General features: G+C 47.9%; 1 protein-coding gene across 6 annotated transcripts in view; it reads right to left on the reverse strand.

The window, feature by feature from the left end:
- Nucleotides 1–20106, reverse strand: part of lrrc71 (leucine rich repeat containing 71) — a 166347-nt gene that overhangs the window by 143451 nt on the left and 2790 nt on the right. For 5 of the 6 annotated variants that reach the window (XR_009514016.1, XM_059979992.1, XM_059979994.1 and 2 more), the window contains 4 exons: nt 17861–17955; nt 7995–8114; nt 6836–6985; nt 4732–4807 (listed from right to left, as the gene is read on the reverse strand). Coding sequence is in view for 5 of the 6 variants with exons in the window: in XM_059979992.1 (XP_059835975.1) it covers nt 4732–4807; nt 6836–6985; nt 7995–8114; nt 17861–17936 (422 nt within the window). In the remaining variant the exon portion in view is untranslated. Of the gene's footprint in view, nt 1–4731; nt 4808–6835; nt 6986–7994; nt 8115–9373; nt 9448–17860; nt 17956–20106 lie in introns of all 6 variants that reach the window. The other variant, XM_059979993.1, reaches the window with a different exon arrangement.

Raw genomic sequence — 20106 nt, forward strand, 5'->3', positions numbered from 1 at the left:
AGGGGGTCAGTACGCAGACTGTGGGTGTGAGATACAGGGTCAGTACGCAGACTGTGGGTCTGAGACACGGGGTCAGTACGCAGACTGTGAGTGTGAGAAAGGGGGTCAGTACGCAGACTGTGGGCGTGAGACAGGGGGTCAGTACACAGACTGCGGGTGTGAGACATGGGGTCAGTAGGCAGAGTGTGGTTGTGAGATGGGTTCAGTGTGCGGACTGTGGGTGTGAGACAGGGGGTCAGTAGGCAGAGTGTGGATGTGAGACAGGGGGTCAGTAAGTGGACTGTGGGTGGGAGACACGTGGTCAGTACGCAGACTGTGAGTATGAGACACCGGGTCAGTATGCAGACTGTGGGTGTGAGATACGGGGTCAGTATGCAGACTGTGGGTCTGAGACACAGGGTCAGTACTCTGAATGTGGGCGTGAGACGGGGGGTCAGTACACAGACTGCGGGCGTGACAGGAGGTCAGTGCACCGACTGTGGGTGTGAGACAGGGGGTCAGTACGCAGACTGGGAATGTAAAACAGGGGGTCAGTACGCGGATTGTGGGCGTGAGACAGGGTTTCAGTATGCAGGCTGAGGGTCTGAGACGGGGGCCAGAACACAGACTGTGGGTGTGAGACAGGAGGTCAATACGCAGACTGAGGGTGTGAGACAGGAGGACAGTACACACACTGGATGTGAGACAGCAGGTCAGTAGACACACTGGATGAGAGACACAGGGTCAGTACGCAGATTGTACCAGACGGGGTCAGTACGTAGACTGTGAGTGTGAGACAGGGGGTCAGTACGCAAACTGTGAGTGTGAGACAGGGGGTCAGTATGCAGACTGTGGGTGTGAGACAGGGGGTCAGTACGCAGACTGTGAGCGTGAGACGGGGACAGTACGCAGACTGTGAGTGTGAGACGGGATCAGTACGCAGACTGTGGGCATGAGACGGGGTCAGTATGCAGAGTGTGAGACAGGGGGTCAGTATGCAGACTGTGGGCGTGAGACAGAGGGTCAGTACGCAGACTGTGAGTGTGAGACAGGGGGTCAGTATGCAGACTGTGGGTGTGAGACAGAGGGTCAGTACGCAGACTGTGGGTGTGAGACAGAGGGTCAGTACGCAGACTGTGGGCGTGAGGCAGGGGATCAGTACGCAGACTGTGTGTGTGAGACAGGTTGTCAGTACACAGACTGAGTGTGAGACAGGGGACAGTACGCAGATTGTGGGTGTGAGACATGGGGTCAGTATGCAGAGTGTGGATGTGAGACGGGTTCAGTGAGTGGACTGTGGGCGTGAGACATGGGGTCAGTACGCAGAGTGTGGATGTGAGATGGGTTCAGTGTGTGGACTGTGGGCGTGAGACATGGGGTCAATAGGCAGAGTGTGGGTGTGAGACGGGTTCAGTGTGCGGACTGTGGGTGTGAGACAGGGGGTCAGTAGGCAGAGTGTGGATGTGAGACAGGGGGTCAGTAAGTGGACTGTGGGTGTGAGACACGGGGTCAGTACGCAGACTGTGGGCGTGAGGCAGGGGATCAGTACGCAGACTGTGGGTGTGAGACACCGGGTCAGTATGCAGACTGTGGGTGTGAGATACAGGGTCAGTAGGCAGAGTGTGGATGTGAGACAGGGGGTCAGTACGCAGACTGTGGGCGTGAGGCAGGGGATTAGTACGCAGACTGTGGGCGTGAGGCAGGGGATCAGTACGCAGACTGTGGGTGTGAGACAGAGGGTCAGTCCACAGAATGTGGGCGTGAGACATGGGGTCAGTACGCAGAGTGTGGTTGTGAGACGGGTTCAGTGAGTGGACTGTGGGTGTGAGACAGGGGGTCAGTATGCAGAGTGTGGATGTGAGACGGGTTCCGTGAGTGGACTGTGGGCGTGAGGCATGGGGTCAGTACGCAGAGTGTTGGCGTGAGACAGGTGGTCAGTTCGCGGACTGTGACTGTAAAACAGGGGGTCAGTACACGGATTGTGGGCGTGAGACGGTTTCAGTATGCAGGCTGAGGGTCTGAGACGGGGGTCAGAACACAGACTGTGGGCGTGAGACATGGGGTCAGTATGCAGAGTGTGGATGTGAGACGGGTTCAGTGTGTGGACTGTGGGCGTGAGACAGGGGGTCAGTACGCGGATTGTGAGCGTGAGACAGCGTTTCAGTATGCAGGCTGAGGGTCTGAGACGGGGGCCAGAACGCAGACTGTGGGTGTGAGACAGGAGGTCAATACGCAGACTGAGGGTGTGAGACAGGAGGACAGTACACACACTGGATGTGAGACAGCAGGTCAGTAGACACACTGGATGAGAGACACGGGGTCAGTACGCAGATTGTACCAGACGGGGTCAGTACGTAGACTGTGAGTGTGAGACAGGGGGTCAGTATGCAGACTGTGGGTGTGAGACAGAGGGTCAGTACGCAGACTGTGAGCGTGAGACGGGGACAGTACGCAGACTGTGAGTGTGAGACAGGGGATCAGTACGCAGACTGTGGGCATGAGATAGGGGGTCAGTATGCAGAGTGTGAGACGGGGGTCAGTATGCAGACTGTGGGCGTGAGACAGAGGGTCAGTACGCAGACTGTGAGTGTGAGAAATGGGGTCAGTATGCAGACTGTGGGTGTGAGACAGAGGGTCAGTACGCAGACTGTGGGTGTGAGACAGAGGGTCAGTACGCAGACTGTGGGCGTGAGGCAGGGGATCAGTACGCAGACTGTGTGTGTGAGACAGGTTGTCAGTACATAGACTGAGTGTGAGACAGGGGACAGTACGCAGATTGTGGGTGTGAGACATGGGGTCAGTATGCAGAGTGTGGATGTGAGACGGGTTCAGTGAGTGGACTGTGGGCGTGAGACATGGGGTCAGTACGCAGAGTGTGGATGTGAGACGGGTTCAGTACGCAGACTGTGGGCGTGCGACAGGGGGTCAGTACGCAGACTGTGGCTGGTGGGATATACGGGGTCAGTACGCAGACTGTGGGCGTGCGACAGGGGGTCAGTACGCAGACTGTGAGTATGAGACACCAGGTCAGTATGCAGACTGTGGGTGTGAGATACAGGGTCAGTATGCAGACTGTGGGTCTGAGGCACGGGGTCAGTACGCAGACTGTGGGCGTGAGGCAGGGGGTCAGCACGCAGACTGTGGGTGACAGACAGGGGTCAGTATGCAGACTGTGGGTCTGAGACACGGGGTCAGTACACAGATTATGGGCGTGAGGCAGGGGATCAGTACGCAGACTGTGGGTGTTTGGCAGGTTGTCAGTATGCAGACTGTGGGCATGAGACAGGTGGTCAGTACGCAGACTGTGGGCATGAGACAGGTGGTCAGTACGCAGACTGTGGGTGGGAGACACGGGGTCAGCACGCAGACTGTCAGTATGAGACACCGGGTCAGTACGCAGACTGTGGGTGTGAGACAGGGGGTCAGTACACAGACTGTGGGCGTGAGTCAGAGGGTCAGTACGCAGACTGTGAGCATAAGACAGGGTGTCAGTACGCAGAATGTGGTTCTGAGACATGGGGTCAGGACACAGACTGTGGGTGTGAGACGGGGTCAGTCCACAGAATGTGGGCGTGAGACTTGGGGTCAGTACGCAGAGTGTGGATGTGAGACGGGTTCAGTGTGTGGACTGTGGGCTTGAGACATGGGGTCAGTAGGCAGAGTGTCGGTGTGAGATGGGTTCAGTGTGCGGACTGTGGGTGTGAGACAGAGGGTCAGTAAGTGGACTGTGGGTGGGAGACACGGGGTCATTAGGCAGAGTGTAGATGTGAGACAGGGGGTCAGTAAGTGGACTGTGAGTGTGAGACGGGGTCAGTACGCAGACTGCGAGTGTGAGATGGGGTCAGTACGCAGACTGTCAGCGTGAGACGGGGTCAGTACACCGACTGTGGGCGTGAGACAGGGGGTCAGTACACAGAGTGTGGATGTGAGATGGGTTCAGTGTGTGGACTGTGGGTGTGAGACATGGGGTCAGTACGCAGACTGTGGGCGTGAGACAGGGGGTCAGTACGCAGACTGTGAGTATGAGACACCGGGTCAGTATGCAGACTGTGGGTGTGAGATACAGGGTCAGTATGCAGACTGTGGGTCTGAGACACGGGGTCAGTACGCAGAATGTGGACGTGAGACAGAGGATCAGTACGCAGACTGTGGGCGTGAGGCAGGGGATCAGTACGCAGACTGTGGGCGTGAGGCAGGGGGTCAGCCCGCAGACTGTGAGTGTGAGACAGGGGACAGTACACAGATTGTGGGTGTGAGACGGGTTCAGTGTGCGGACTGTGAGTGTGAGACACGGGGTTAGTACGCAGACTGTGGGCGTCAGACAGGGAATCTACGCAGACTGTGGGCGTGAGACAGGGGGTCAGTACACAGACTGGGTGTGAGATACAGGGTCTGTCCGCAGACTGAGGGCGTGAGACAGGGGATCAGTACGCAGACTGTGAGTGTGAGACAGTGGTCAGTACGCAGACTGTCAGTGTGAGACACGGGGTCAGTACGCAGAGTGTGAGCGTGAGACAGGGGATCAGTACGCAGACTGTGGGTGTGAGACAGGGTCAGTACGCTGACTGTGGGCTTGAGACACAGAATCTACGCAGACTGTGGGCGTGAGACAGGGGTCAGTACGCAGACTGTCGGTGTGAGACAGAGGGTCATCACTCAGTGGTTATGAGACATGGGTCAGTACACCCACTGAGTATCACACACACAGGCTACTGTAGACTGTGGGGGTCGGATAGTAACTCTGTAACCTACCTTACTGTCTGCAGAGCAACGAGGGCAGGAAGGCACTTCTGAAAGATGAAGATGTATCTTTGATCGATCATCCATGCTGAGAGCAGGCAATTGTACTGGGTTTAGTCAGACCTCTGAGGCACGACATTAATAAATAAAACTAATACAATGAATCCCAACCCACAGCATCTGTTCCATTCACTCCAATGTCACTGTGTGAAGTTTAGAATATCATACTGTCCCATTCAATCCTAATGTCACTCCCTTTTCCTTCAGATTCCTGTCATTAATAATACTAATGCTCTGCGTTAAATTTACAACTTGGGTTCAAACCCTTAAATTTACAACTTGGGTCCCACTCTCTCCCCACAGCGCTGTGTCAGTCCCCAAACTCATTCCACTGCCAGCTCTCTCCACAGCCCTGTGTCAGTCTCCAAACTGATCCCACTGTCCCATTCTCTTCCCACAGACCTGTATCAATCCCCAAACTAATCCCACTGTCCCACTCTCTCCCCACAGTCCTGTATCAATCCCCAAACTAATCCCACTGTCCCACTCTCTCCCCACAGTCCTGTATCAGTCTCCAAACTAATCCCACTGTCCCCCTCTCTCCACAGTCCTGTATCAGTCTCCAAACTAATCCCACTGTCCCACTCTCTCCCCACAGCCCTGTATCAGTCTCCAAACTAATCCGACTGTCCCCCTCTCTCCACAGTCCTGTATCAGTCTCCAAACTAATCCCACTGTCCCACTCTCTCCCCACAGCCCTGTATCAGTCTCCAAACTAATCCGACTGTCCCCCTCTCTCCACAGTCCTGTATCAGTCTCCAAACTAATCCTACTGTCCCACTCTCTCCCCACAGTCCTGTATCAGTCTCCAAACTAATCCAACTGTCCCCCTCTCTCCACAGTCCTGTATCAGTCTCCAAACTAATCCCACTGTCCCACTCTCTCCCCACAGTCCTGTATCAGTCTCCAAACTAATCCCACTGTCCCATTCTCTTTCCACAGACCTGTATCAATCCCCAAACTAATCCCACTGTCCCACTCTCTCCCCACAGCCCTGTATCAGTCCCCACACTAATCCCACTGCCCCACTCTCTCCCCAGAGTCCTGTATCGGGTCCCACACTAATCTCACTGTCCCACTCTCTCCCCACAGTCCTACATCGGGTCCCAAACTCATTCCACTGTCCCATTCTCTCCCCACTGTCCTGTATCAGTTCCCACACTAATCCCCTGCCCTGTCTCTCTCCACAGTCCTGTATCAGTCCCCAAACTAATCCCACTGTCCTGTCTCTTCCCCACAGTTCTGTCAGTCCCTACACTAATCCTACTGTCCCACTCTCTCCCCACAGTCTTGTATCCGGTCCCACACTAATCCCACTGTCCCACTCTCTCCCCACAGTCCTGTATCGGGTCCCACACTAATCCCACTGTCCCACTCTCTCCCCACAGTCCTGTATCGGGTCCCACACTAATCCCACTGCCCCACTCTCTCCCCACAGTCCTGTATCGGGTCCCACATTAATCCCACTGCCCCACTCTCTCCCCACAGTCCTGTATCAGTCTCCACACTCATTCCACTGCCCTGTGTCTCCCCACAGTCCTGATTCAGTCTCCAAATTAATCCCACTGTCCCACTCTCTCCCCACATCCCTGTATCGGGTCCCACACTAATCCCACTGCCCCACTCTCTCCCCACAGTCCTGTGTTGGGTCCCACACTAATCCCACTGTCCCACTCTCTCCCTACAGTCCTGAGCTATTCTGCAAACTAATTCCGCAGATTTACTCTAAACTTCCTTTATTCTTCTTACTTTTCTACAAACTCCTCGCATACTCAAGTTTACCCACTATCTGGGGGCCAATTAACTGAGACATTGCTGGGGCAATTTGCAGTCACAGGGAGTATGTGCGAATTCCACACACTCATGTGACATTGAAAGTTAGGATCAAACCAAAGTCTGTGTACTGTGAGTTTGTGACTCTACCCATTTTGCCAATGTACTGGTCTATTAGCATATTCTTATTTTGAAGCCCCCAAGAGAATGCACCAGGCTAGGTTTTAATCACAGGGACCACTGCTGCCAAGACCAAGAGGCAGTTCTCTGACTGGAAACCTACCTCTGATGTAAATGGCCTTCACCAGCTTTGGGTCATCACTTTCCATCTCCACCTGTACGCAGGGCCTGAAGAAAGAGATGTGCTCCTTGCCCACAGCAGCCGATGAGGGAGTGCTTTTATCTGAAGCTGACAGAGACTGCATCTCATCAGCTGGAGGGGAAGAACACAGATCTTCACAAACACACCTCTCACTCATCATGCACCTAAACCTCTCACACACACATCCACACCCCTCTATCTTCCACATACATTCACTCCTCTCACACACATGTGCACACACCTCCCACACACGTGCATACCCCTCTCTCACCCACATACATTCCCCTCGCTCACACACATGTGCACAATCTGCATTGTTTTTGTTTTACCTTGTTCTAGTTCAATGTTCTGTGCAATGATTTGATCCGTCTAAATTGTACGCAAGACAAGCTTTTCACTGTGTCTCCGTACTCCAGTATCAATACTGGATACACACTTTGGATTCCAATCTTCTTGACTCAGACTATGCTTGCCCTCTTTCCATGCCTCCCATTGCCAATGCACTTCTCACCCAGTTTCTGCAGTTCTCCCCTTCCTTCCCTCTGCAGTACGTATCACTCCCCAACATTCTCCTGCTGCCCCCATCCCTATCCTTCCCACACCCACTCCGGGCAACAGCTCATGCAGACGCTGGGCTCTCAGTGACAAGTCCTGGAATCACTGCTTGCTTTGGTTCTTGGTATCCCAACCACCCGGAGAACAGCTCCGACTGCCCAACTCACAGACTCTGGGCTAAAAGGCCAGAGGTAGGTAGGTACAGGCACCAGAGTGAGTCTGGGTCTGCAACTCGAGATTCCAGGCCTGATGAGTCTGGGGCCTGGGGCCAAGCGATGGCCTGGATTTAGAGGCCTTTCCGTGTCTGAGGGCCCAGGTGGGGGTGGGGCAGGAAAAGGGGCTAGTTTTACCATTGTCTTGTTTTGTTCAGTTTGTGTGGCTCTGCTGAACACAGTAGGCATGCTATGTTGGCAGCACTTTCGATCTGCTCCCAGCACATCCTTGGGTTGTGTTGGATGTTCATGCAAATGACACATTTCACTGTATGTTTGATGTACATGTGATAAGTAAATCTGAGTTTTATCTGAATTCTCAGTGCATGAGAGTCGGACTGAGAATTGCTCACCCAATCCACCGAGGGGGACGGCCGGGTGCCTTGGAACCACCAGGGGGAACTCCAAGATCTCCATTCGGTTGCAAAGTTCAGTGAAGTCAACCTCCAGGTTTCCGGTGCACACATAGTCCTCTGTGAATACAAAGTACATACGAACAGTCACATAATATTCAGAAACACAGACACAAGGCAAGCTGACAGTTGGGTGGAGATGTGTGCAAAGCAACACTTACATAGATAGCAGAGAGAAGGGCACTGCCTCGCACACTCCGCCAAAAGCTGCTTTCGTGTTTGGGGCAGCAAACCTTGTTTCATCTGTGAAGGTGGAGCAGGCCAGTAACTTTAAATTCTTTGGCATTATCATATCACAGGATCTGTCCTGGGACCAGTACGTAAGTGCCATTACAAGGAAGGCACAGCAATGTCTCTACTTTCTTAGAAGTTTGCAAAGATTCGGCATATCAGCTAAAACTTTGACAAACCTCTATAGATGCAGGGTGGAGAGTATCCCGATTGGTGTGGAAATACCAATGCCTAAGAACAGAAAAGCCTACAAACAGTGGTGGATACAACCCAGCTCATCACAGGAGGAGCGCTCCCCACTACTGAGCACATCTACAATGACCGCTGTCACAAGAAAGCAGCGTCCACCATCAAGGACTCCTACCATCCAGGTCATACTCTCTTCTCACTGCTGTCATTGGGAAGGAAGTAGGTCCCACACCATCAGGTTCAGGAACAGTTATTACCCATCAAGCATCAGGCTGCTGAACCACTGATACCACAACCTATGGACTCACTTTTAACGAGTCTACACCTCATGTTCTCATTATTATTTATTTACTATTTATTTTTATTTTTTGTATTTATACAATTTTGTCTTATTTTGCACATCGGTTGTCAGTCTTTGTGTGTAGCTTTTCAATTATCTTCTGTGACTGCCTGCAAGAAAATGCAGACACCACGGTGGTGTAGCGGTTAGTGTGACACCATTACAGATCGAGGCGTCAAAGGTCAGAGTTCAATCCCAGCATCCTCTGTAGGGAGTCTCTCTACGTCCTCCCTGTGGAATGTGTGGTGTTCTGGTTTCCTCTCACGGTCCAAAGATATACCGGGTAGGTTAATTGGTCATTGTAAATTGTTCTGCGATTGGGTTAAGGTTAAACCAGGTTGTTAGGGGATGCTGGAGAGGTCCTACTTGGATCTGAATCTCCAAATAAATCAATAGAATGAATCTTAGGGTAGTATATGGTGAGTTTCATAATATATTTACTTTGAACTTCTGAACTTAGAACTTTGGTCTAATTATCAGGAAGCACACTACAGCACGCCCTTCAGCCCATTATGTCCACACTGGCCATCAAGTTCCCATTTTGATTAAGTTTATTTACCAGCAGCATGTCAATGGCCTGCTCAGCCTTGGTGACTCAAGTGCTCATCCAGATACTTCTGAATCACCGAGATCCTGGAGGATCACAAACATGGTGAGTAAAAACCTTTACATTACATCTCCGTGTAAATGTGCAATGTGCAATCATAGTTATTTATAATAAATATAACGTAGAAATACACTCAAATCAGCGCGAGTGAATCAGCCAGTCAGGCAGTATCTCTGGACGGACAGACACACAATGCTGGAGGAGCAGGTGATGGGTGAAACAGGGAGAGGAGAAGGGGGTGAAGAAAAGAGCTGGGAAGTTGATTGGTTATAGAGATAAAGGGCTGGAGGGGGTAAGCTCTGGAGGGAAATGGACAGTCTATGATTCGGGTTGGGTCCCAGGTCGGAGCACGTTTATGGTGAGAGGGAAGAGACCTGAGGGGCAACTTCTTCATGCAGGGGGTGGTCAGTAGATGGAACAAGCTGCCAGAGGAAGAGGTCGAGGCAGGTGCATTAACAACATTTAAAAAGCACTTGGACAGGTACATGGAAAGGGAAGTTTGAGGGGGATATGGGCAATCACAGGCAAATGCGAATAACTTAGATGGGAATCCTGGTTGGCGTGACCAGTTGCTGAAGGGCCAGTGTGTACTTTCTGCCTGCCGTGAGATGGAAGATAGATAATTAATGAAGTAGCTGAGGATGGTTCAGCTGAGCCGCCCAAAGCTCCAGAATTCCCTCCCTAAACCTCCCTCCATTGCCCTTCTCTTTCTTTGCCAGCAGCTCTACTTCAATAGGAGCTTGAGGAGATTTGGTGTATTACCAGACCCGTGCAAATTTCTGTAGATGTACATAGGAGATCATTTTGACTGGTTGCATCATAGCCTGCTGTGGAAGATCCAAAGCACAGGGTTGCACACTCCATCAACAGCACAGTCCTTCCAACCATCGAGGACATCTTCAAGAGTGGGTGCCTCAAGGAGGTGGCATCCATCATCCCTCACCATAAGGGAGGAGCCCAAAGACTCATAAAGCTATAAGGCATAGGAGCCATTTGGCCCATCGAACCTGCTCCACCATTCCATCTTAGCCGATTTATTATATGTCTCAACCCCATTCTCCTGCCTTCTCCCCATAACATTTGACACCTTAACTAATCAAGAACCTATCAACCTCCACTTTAAATACAGCCAATGACTTGGCCTCCCCAGCCACCCGTGGCAACAAATTCCAGAGATTGGCCATACTCTGGCTATAGAAATTCCTCCTCATGTTTTAGGAACAGCTTCTACCACTGTCATATCGGAGGAGTGGGTCCCTGATGTCCAGTCCCTATACACCTCTATCCCCCATCAAGGGAGCCTTAAAATCTCTTGTGGATAGGGTGGTGAAGAAAGCTTTTGGTATGTTGGCCTTTATAAATCAGAGCATTGAGTATAGGAGTTGGATGTAATGTTAAAATTGTACAAGGCATTGGTAAGGCCGAATTTGGAGTATTGTGTACAGTTCTGGTCCCCAAATTATAGGAAAGACGTCAACAAAATAGAGAGAGCACAGAGAAGATTTACTAGAATGTTACCTGGGTTTCAGCACCTAAGTTACAGGGAAAGGTTGAACAAGTTAGGTCTTTATTCTTTGGAGTGTAGAAGGTTGAGGAGGGACTTGATAGAGGTATTTTAAATTATGAGGGGGATAGACTGAGTTGATGTGGATAGGCTTTTTCCATTGAGAGTAGGGGAGATTCGAACAAGAGGACATGAATTGAGAGTTGGGGGCAAAAGTTTAAGGGTTACACGAGGGGGAATTACTTTACTCAGAGAGTGGAAGCTGTGTGGAATGAGCTTCCAGTAGAAGTGGTAGAGGCAGGTTCGGTATTGTCATTTAAAGTAAAATTGGATAGGTATATGGACAGGAAAGAAATGGAGGGTTATGGGCTGAGTGCAGGCCAGTGGGACTAGGTGAGAGTAAGCGTTTGGCAAGGACTAGAAGGGCCAAGATGGCCTGTTTCTGTGCTGTAATTGTTATATGGTTATAAAGTTCTCCACTTCTTTCTAAACAGACATAACCTGTTCTCCTCCACTACCACTCTCTATCTGATGGACTAGTCCTCACTCTCAATAATTTCTCCTTCAACCAAAGGTTTAGCCATGAGCACTCGTATGGGTCCCAGCTTTTTTTCAGCTACATGGAACAGTCTCTGTTGAGGATGTAATGTTGAGACTTCATAAAGCATTGGTGAGGCCCCACCAGGAGTATTGGGAGCAGGTCTGGGTTCTTATCTTAAAAAGGATGTGCTGAAACTGCAGAAAGTTCAAAGGAGGTTCATGAAAATGATTCCCGGATTAAATGGCTTGTCATATGAAAACCATTTGATGGCTCTGGTCCTGTATTCACTGGAATTCAGAAGAATGAGGGGTAACCCATTGAATGGTGAAAGGCCTTGATAGAGTGGATGCGGAGAGGATGTTTCCTGTTGTGGGAGAGTCTAAGAACAGAGGACAGAGCCTCAGAATAGAGGGGCATCCTTTTAGAAAGGAGATGAAGAGGAATTTCTTTAGCCACGTAGTGGTAAATCTGTAGAATTCATTGACAGGAGATGTCAGACAGCCATGGAAGAAAGAAAAAGGGGGAGGAGCACCTGAGGGAGGTGGTGTGCAGATAAGGAGATAAGATGAGAGAGGGAAAAGGGGAGGGGGAATGGTGAAGGAGGTGGCATTACCAGAAGTTTGAGAAATTGATGTTCATGTCCTCTCCTGTCAGAATCCCCCTGCCCCAGCCTAGTATCTCTTTCACCAATCAACTTCCCAGCTCTTTACTTCATCCCTCCCCCTTCTGGTTTCACCAGTCACCTGGTGTTTCTCTCTCCCCTCCCCTCCCTTTAAAATCTACTCATCTTTTTCTCCAGTCCTGCCGAAAGGTCGCGACCGAATGTTGACTGAACTTTTTTCCATGGGTGCTGCCTGGCCTGCTGAGTTCCTCCAGCATTTCTTGTGTGTTCCTTGGATTTCCAGCATCTGCATATTTTCTCTTTTTTGTGAGTAGACATGGTCGAGAGCTTCATTTTTCATTTAGACTAAACATCAGCATCGGGAAGAAATGTAATCCGAGAGACTTTGACCATGGAATGATTGTGGGTCCCTGTAGTGGTGGCCTGAGGCTACATCCACAATAGACTGGATAATTTTGAAAATGTCGTTTTCGCGTCCACACTAGTGAGTATACTTATTTATTCAATAAGTTATGGGTCAAAGTATTTGGTGAGTACATCTCTAACTCTTCTGGCTTCAGTCTCGTTGCCGTCTGTTCTGAAATTGTTAGGTTGCGTTCAAGAAAACAATGAAATGGCGCGCGGCCATCTGACAGCGTTTTCAGATTTCTCCGTTTACCTCGTCCATACTGATCTGCCCAAGCAGCGTTTTCAAAAATACCCCCCCAGAAAGCGTTTCTGAAAAGCTCCAGTTTCGGGGACAAATAACGCTGTTTTAGTGTGGACGGAGGGTAAAAATGAAGAGAAAAAGCTTCGGTTATGGATTTATCCGGCATAGTGTGGACGTAGCCTTAGTATCTCAGAAATTGCTTATCTCCTGGGATTTCTGTAGGCCTTGTTAACGAGAGAGGTCAGAGGAGAAAAGCAGACTGTTTTAAGCTCAAAGGAAAGCGACAGTAATCCAAAATAACCATAATTTACAGCAGTGGTGTACAGAAGATCTCTAAATGCACAGCACTTTCAACCATGAAGTGGATGGGCTACAGCAGCAGAAGACCATGAACAGGAGATACCTAATAAAGTGGCCACTGAATGTATAAGCACATCAACGTGATACAAATGAAAAACAGAATGCAGAATAGTGTTAAAACAGGAGCAGGACCTGTGCATTATTGAGACGAGGAAGGAAACTGGAGGATTTAGGGAAAATCCGCTCAGTCACAGGGAGAACATGCAAACTCCACACGGACAGCATCTGAGTCAGGAATAAACCCTGGTCTCTGGTGCAGTGAACTAGTGGTACTACTAAGGTTAAGGGTTCATTTTATTTGTCACACTTACGTTGAAACATACAGTGAAATGTGTTATTTGCATCAACAACTAATGCAGTCCGAGAATGTGCTGGGGGCAGTTTGCTTGTTACCATGCTAATGGCACACAGCAAAGCATGCCCAAAATTTATTAATCCCTACGTCTTCAGAATGTGGGAGGAAACTGGTGCACCTGGAGGGAAGCCAGGGAGAATGTACAAACTCCTTACAGACAGTGGCCAGAATTTAACCCTAATCGTAAAGTGTTACACTTACAACATGCTTGCTTTGTTAATAGGAGCAAGAATGTTTTGCATTGTAACTCACCAGGACGTAGAAAGCCTTGGACAAAATGTTGAGTAAATGGGATTAGTACAATGGTCAGTATAGATATAGTGGGCTGAAGGGCCTGTTTCTGTGCTGTATAACTCCCTGCTCCATGGTCAAACATTTCCTCTAGTCCAATAAAAGAAACCGCTGGAAGAACTCAACGAATTAGGCAGTGTCCTCAACTTCCCCATCAGGAGTCCACAGTCTGTACCTCTGCTCCTTATTGCTAACGATTATCACAGGTGCATCTCAAGGATGTGTGCCTAGCCCACTGTTCTACTCTCCCTCTGCATCCTTAGCTGTATGGCTTGGCACAACTAAAAAACACTATACCTATGAATTCACCAATGTTGTTGGTCGAATTCTCTATTAATCTAAATCGCAATGAGGAGGCTTGCAGAGTGAGTTAGGTTGGCCAGTAGAGTGGGTTTGCAACAATAACCTAGCAAGACCAAGGAATCCATTGTGAACTTCAGGACGTCAGGGGAAAGGGTGAGCAGCTTCAAGTTTCTGGGTGCTTCTATCTCAGAGACTTTATTCTGAGTCCAACACATTGATGAAGTCACAAAGAAGGAGCCAGCAGCTCTACTTCATTAGGAGTTTGGGAGATTGGTTAGGTAACGAAAGACTCTAGCAAATTTCTCCAGATGTATGGTGGAGTGGGTTCTGACTGGTTGCATCATCAGTAGGCAGGGTCTCAAGAGGCTGCCGAGGGTTGTAAACTCAGCCAGCTCCATCATGGACACAACTCTCCCCTCCATCAAGGACATCTTCAAGAGGTGGTACCTCAGGAAAGCAACATCCATCACTAAGGACCCTCATTATCTGGGACATAACCTGTCATTACTATCATCGGGGAGGAGGTGCAGCAGCCTGAAGACCCACACCCAATGGTTCAAAAGCAGCTTCTTCTCTTCCATCATCATTTTTGAATGTATAAAAACCTATGAACATTAGTTTCTTATTCCTTTTATTTAATTCATAGTTTTTACATGTTAGCACTGTTTGCTGCCATAAGACACCAATTTGACATTGTATAAGTCAGTGATGATAAACCTGATTCTGATCATCTGTAGAGGGAAATTGATGTTTTGGGCTGAGATCCTGTCTCTGTTCATCCTACGAAGGATTCCTACAGATTCACATGCTTCTGTAATCCAGACTGACTGCTTCTGTGTAGGGTGGATTAAGCAGAGTTTTTAACTGAGTTTAAAGAGTCATGGGTTGTGTCTGTGATGGAGCTGGCTGAGTTTACAACCCTCTGCAGCCTCTTGCCTGCTGGAACCTCCATACCAGGCTGTGATGCAACCAGTCAGCACCCACTCCACCATACATCTGGAGAAATTTGTAAGAGCCTTTGTAAGAACATAACAAATCTCCCAAACTCCTATCGAAGTAGAACTGCTGGCTTTTATTATCACTGCCTCATACAATATTGTGGAAGTTGTGGCAAGGCAAGGGTTAATTAATATCCAAGCAAAGACCCATATGCAGATAGAGTGAAGGTAGTTAAGGCAAGAAAGGTCTTTGAAGAGCGGAGCATCCCTTGGCACAGCAGGGGTGGCTGGAGCCATTTCGTTTATGGAGACCAGATAAACAGAGTACGGAAGGATCCAAGTCATACACACTAAGGGACAATTACTAACTTAAAAGCTTGTAGTGTCTGCTTGGTTTTTAACACCTGTGTTATGAATGGTGACTGATCTTGCAAGAAAGGAATTCAAACATACCTAGTTTACCAAATGATCAACACAATGAAACTGCTAGACAATTCTGTATGAAAATGGTATTTTTCTGTTCAGACTTTAGAACAGTGTGAAGTAAAATAAAGTACGAGTGTGAGTTTTCTGTTACCTGCTATTCCACGACAGTACCAACCTGACATAGGAACACTAGGTTTCCTCCTTCACTCTGACATACAAGGCCATGAATCGAATCTGTCTCTCAGCTAGCTTGTCTCTATACTTGCACAGCAATAACCATTTCAGCCCTCTCTGACAGACCATGTGATGCTGTGTAGTTTCAATCTTGTCACAGCAAGAGTGAGCACACATTACCCCAGCAGCAGGAGGATGGCTAATCTCACTAATAGACATCCATTACCACAACAGTCCCACTCCATCCCAATGTAGTTTGCTTATCATACACTGCTCACTCTCCAGCCTTCCAATAAAATCCCTAATAATTGCAGCAGAGACCGTAGACACCATTTTATTATATGTAGACATAGAATCTTTGTAAGTTCTATTATATTTCTTTGTTCTATTATGAACACTTACAAGAAAATGAATTTCAAGATAGCATATAGGGACATATACTGCATGTACTTCGACAATACATTTACTCTGACTTTGATTTCATTGGGTTTGATAGATGAACAGTGGAGAGTATCCATGGCCTGGTATAGGAACACCAGTGTTCAAGAACAGAAAAGGAAACTGCAAAAAGTGGTGGCTATCACAGGTAAAGCCTTCCCCACCATTGAGTGTATCTACAAGGAGCACTCCACCATCCAGGCCATGCTCCCTCCTTGCAACTGCAGCGGGAAGGGGCTACAAGAGCTTTAGGTTCCACATCACCAGGCTCAGGAACAACCAACAGGCTCCTGAACAGCTCAACACAAACTGATTCCACAACCCTATGATCTCATTTCCAAGGACTCCACAATTCATGCTTTCAATATTTTTTCTTTTCTTTGTGGCTCATTTTCTTTTGCACTTTGGTTGTTTATCAGTCTTTGTGTTAATTTTTCATTGATTTTACTGTATTTCTTTGTTCAACTGGGAATGCCTGCAAGAAATTAATCTCAGGGTAGTATGAGGTAACATTTTCACACTTAGAAAATAAATTTTACTTTAAACTATCAATGCCCTCATGATTTCATATCTCAGTTTTCTACATTCCAAAGAAAGTCCAAACCTGTTCAACCTCTCCCTATAACTCAGTACCTTGAGTCCTGGCAACATGCACATAAATCTCCTCTGCACTCTTTCCAGCTTAATGGCATCTTTTTGATGTTAGCTTATGTTAACATCGTGTTTATTGTGTCTGTTAAGTATGTGATCTTGCTCCATGAAGCTAATCTTTATGGCATTTATGCCCTGGGTATCTGTGCCCATGACAAAAACTTAAACTTTACTTTGACTTTGATTATAGAATACTTTAACATTAAGTAATTTAAGGATGGAGTTGCACTGGATAGGGTGTAGACAAGAATCTGCAGGACCTTGTCTGAGGTGGAGCACTTCAGAAATGAGGAGAGATTGAAGAGGTTGGGTCTGTGCTTTCTGGAGCAGAGGGCTGACCTGATAGAAGTGTACAAAATCATGAAAGGGACAATTATTGTGTGTAATTTTGGTCGCCCCCATTACAGAAAGGACATTGGGGCTTTGGAGAGGGAGCAGAAAAGATTCACCAGGCATGTACTATGAGGAGAGGCTGGACATTCATGGGTTGTTTTCTCGGCAGCAGTAAAGGCTGAGGGGAAACCTAGTTATAAGACAGGGAGAGGCACAGATAGTGTATCTTTTATCCAGATTCAAAATGTTTAATACCAGAGGGCTGCATTTAAAGTGAGAGGGGTAAATTCAGTGTGGAGCAAGTTTTTTTTTACTACAATTAGAGTGATGGGTGCCTGGAGTGTGCTGGCAAGGGTAGTGATGGAAGAAGATACAACAAAGACATTGAAGAGATCCTTAGTCACATGAATGTAAGGAGAACCACGGGAAGGTAGAAGGCATTAGCTTGGCTAGGTGTTTAATTAATAGTTTAATAAGTCTGACACAGCATCAAAAGCTGATGGACCTGTTCCTATGCTGTTCTATGCAGCAAGAGTAAGAAACATTTTCCTCGGGCAGTGGTGTCTAATAGCAGAGGGTTTAGGCTTAAAGTGAGGAGAAAGAGGTTTAGAGGGGATCTGAGAATCTTTTCATTAATAGATGGTTGGAATCTGGAACATATTGTCTGACTGGGTGGTGAAGGCAGAGACTTTCACTACATTGAAGAGACAATGGGATAAGTACTTGAACTGCCACAGCAGAAAAAGCGATGGACCGCTGCTGAGATATGAGATTTGCAAAGCTGCTCAATGGTTAGGCTTGACACAATGGGCTGAAGGGCCTGTTACTGTGCTATGGACAGACAGGCCACTTACCAGGGTTCCTCGGGCCTTCCTCCTCCACAGAGGTGACTACTTTCTCCTTTGCTACTTTCTCCACTTTCTTCCCCATCTTCACCTTGTTCAACGCTCTGAGGGAGGGAAAGCAGGAAAACTCAGGCACAGGACAAGGAAGTTAGTCTTGGAATCACCATTGAGAGCTCATGCCAAGGGAGCACAGCTACAGGACCAGATATTCACTGTCTTCATGAGGTCAAGTGTGATACAGGGCAGTGATGACAGTATGTTGGTCAATTATTGTCAAGTGTACCAAGATACAGTGAAAAACTTTTGTCTGTGTGCCAGCCAGACAGATCATTCTGTAATTCAGGACATCGAGCTGGTACAAAAGAAAAACAGAACACAGAATAGAGTGTTACAGTTACAGAGAGAGTGTAATGCACTCAGACAAAAGAAGTGCAGGGGCTAATACCTATGAGGTAGACTGAGAGATCAAGAATTTATCTTTTAGCATGTGAGAGATCTGTTCAAGAGTCTATAAGCAGCAGGGTAGAAGCTGTGCTTGAGACTGATGGTACGTGCTTTCAGAGTTTTGTACCTTCTGCCAAAGGGAGAGGGGAGAAGAGAGAATGCCTGGGGTGAGAGGGGTGAGACAGTGGGAAGTGTAGACAGAGTCAGTGGAGGGGAGGTTGGTTTGCATGATGAACTGCACAAATACCTTCTTCAGCCTGGAAGTGATCACAGTAACAAACACAAAATGCAGGAGGAACTCATCAGGTCAGGCAGCATCTATGGAGGGAAATGACCAGTTGACATTTTGGGCTGAGACTCTTCATCAGAGCTGGAGGGAATGGGCACAAGAAAAAATAAAAGAGTGAGGAAGTGGGAGGACCAGATGATGGCTAGTGATAGGTGAATCCAGGTGAGGGGTAGAAGGTAGGTACTCTAGGTAGATGGGGAGGGGTTAAGTGGGAATAATCCGAGAAGCTGGGAGGCGATAGGTGGAGGAGACAAAGGGGTAAAGAAGGAATTTGATAGAAGAGAGGACAGTAAACTATGGAATAAAGGGAAAGAGGCGAGGAACCAGCAGGAGGCGAGAAACTTGGACAAGCAAAACAGTGCTTCTATTACAATTGTTTACACACAGTAGAATACCATAAATTAAATGCATGTAGCTAATATTATAGGTTGAAATGCTCAGGTCAGGCACCTTTGTCCCTGATTGATGCTGGACTATAGAAAAGGTTAAATCACAAAACTTTTTCTGACAACCCACTATGTAAACATGTGCTTAATCCCTAGGCTTGCCAGTTCACTCTGTACAACTGTTGCCAAGCCTTTGCTATATTATGAACATTTTTAGCTTCTTGTTGTACATTGAAGTGCGAGAAGATATAATCCTATTACTTAAAAGGACTCTTCCTCAGAACAGCTTGGTATGGCAAATGCTCTGCCCGTGACTGTAAGAAACCGCACAAATGTGGATGTAGTTCAGAGCATCATGAAAATCAGTCTTCATTCGATGGACTCTGTCTACACTTCCAGCCGCCTCGGTAAAGCAGTCAGCATAACCTCTCCCAGCTCAGATATTAATATTAATATCATAGTTTTAATAAGGTCAGAATGTTCACAGTATAGCAAAGACACAGAAATGATTGCACAGAATGAACTGGCAAGCCTAGGGGTTAAGCATATTTATAGACAGGGTTCTCAGAGCAAGTCTCTAGCAGTTCGGATTATGTCAGGGTCAATCTGGACTGCTTGGTGCTGCTAGTACTGACATCCTGGTGGTCAAACTGCAAACCAATAGCACCAGGTTCAAAACATGCCCAACCTCTGGAGTTGCCAGAGTTATGTTAACATTCTGTGCAGTTTCTCAGTTCATGGAGACATACAGTACAGAAGCAGGCCCTGTGGCCCACCGTCCACGCTGACCATCAAACTCTCAAAGACACAAAACCCCATTTTATCCTCCTCGCATTTTCATCACCTTCATCACTGGGGGCTGATTAACTCATGTCATTGAGATGTGGGACAGAACCGGAACATCAGGAGCAAACCCGCAATATCAGGAGGAGAACATACAAGCTCCTTACAGACAGTGGTGGGAATTGAACCCCAATTGATGATCACAGGCACTGTAAAGCAATAGTGTTAACCACTACATCACTACCGCTACCCCATGGTCTACCAACATCAGTCTCTTGAACAGTCCTCATACATGCTGAAAGACTAAAGTTCAAAATTCAAAGTAAATTTATTATCTAATTACATATATATCA

This window comes from Hypanus sabinus, chromosome 9 (genome assembly GCF_030144855.1).
Source record: "Hypanus sabinus isolate sHypSab1 chromosome 9, sHypSab1.hap1, whole genome shotgun sequence".
In the NCBI taxonomy this organism is placed as follows: Eukaryota; Metazoa; Chordata; class Chondrichthyes; order Myliobatiformes; family Dasyatidae; genus Hypanus; species Hypanus sabinus.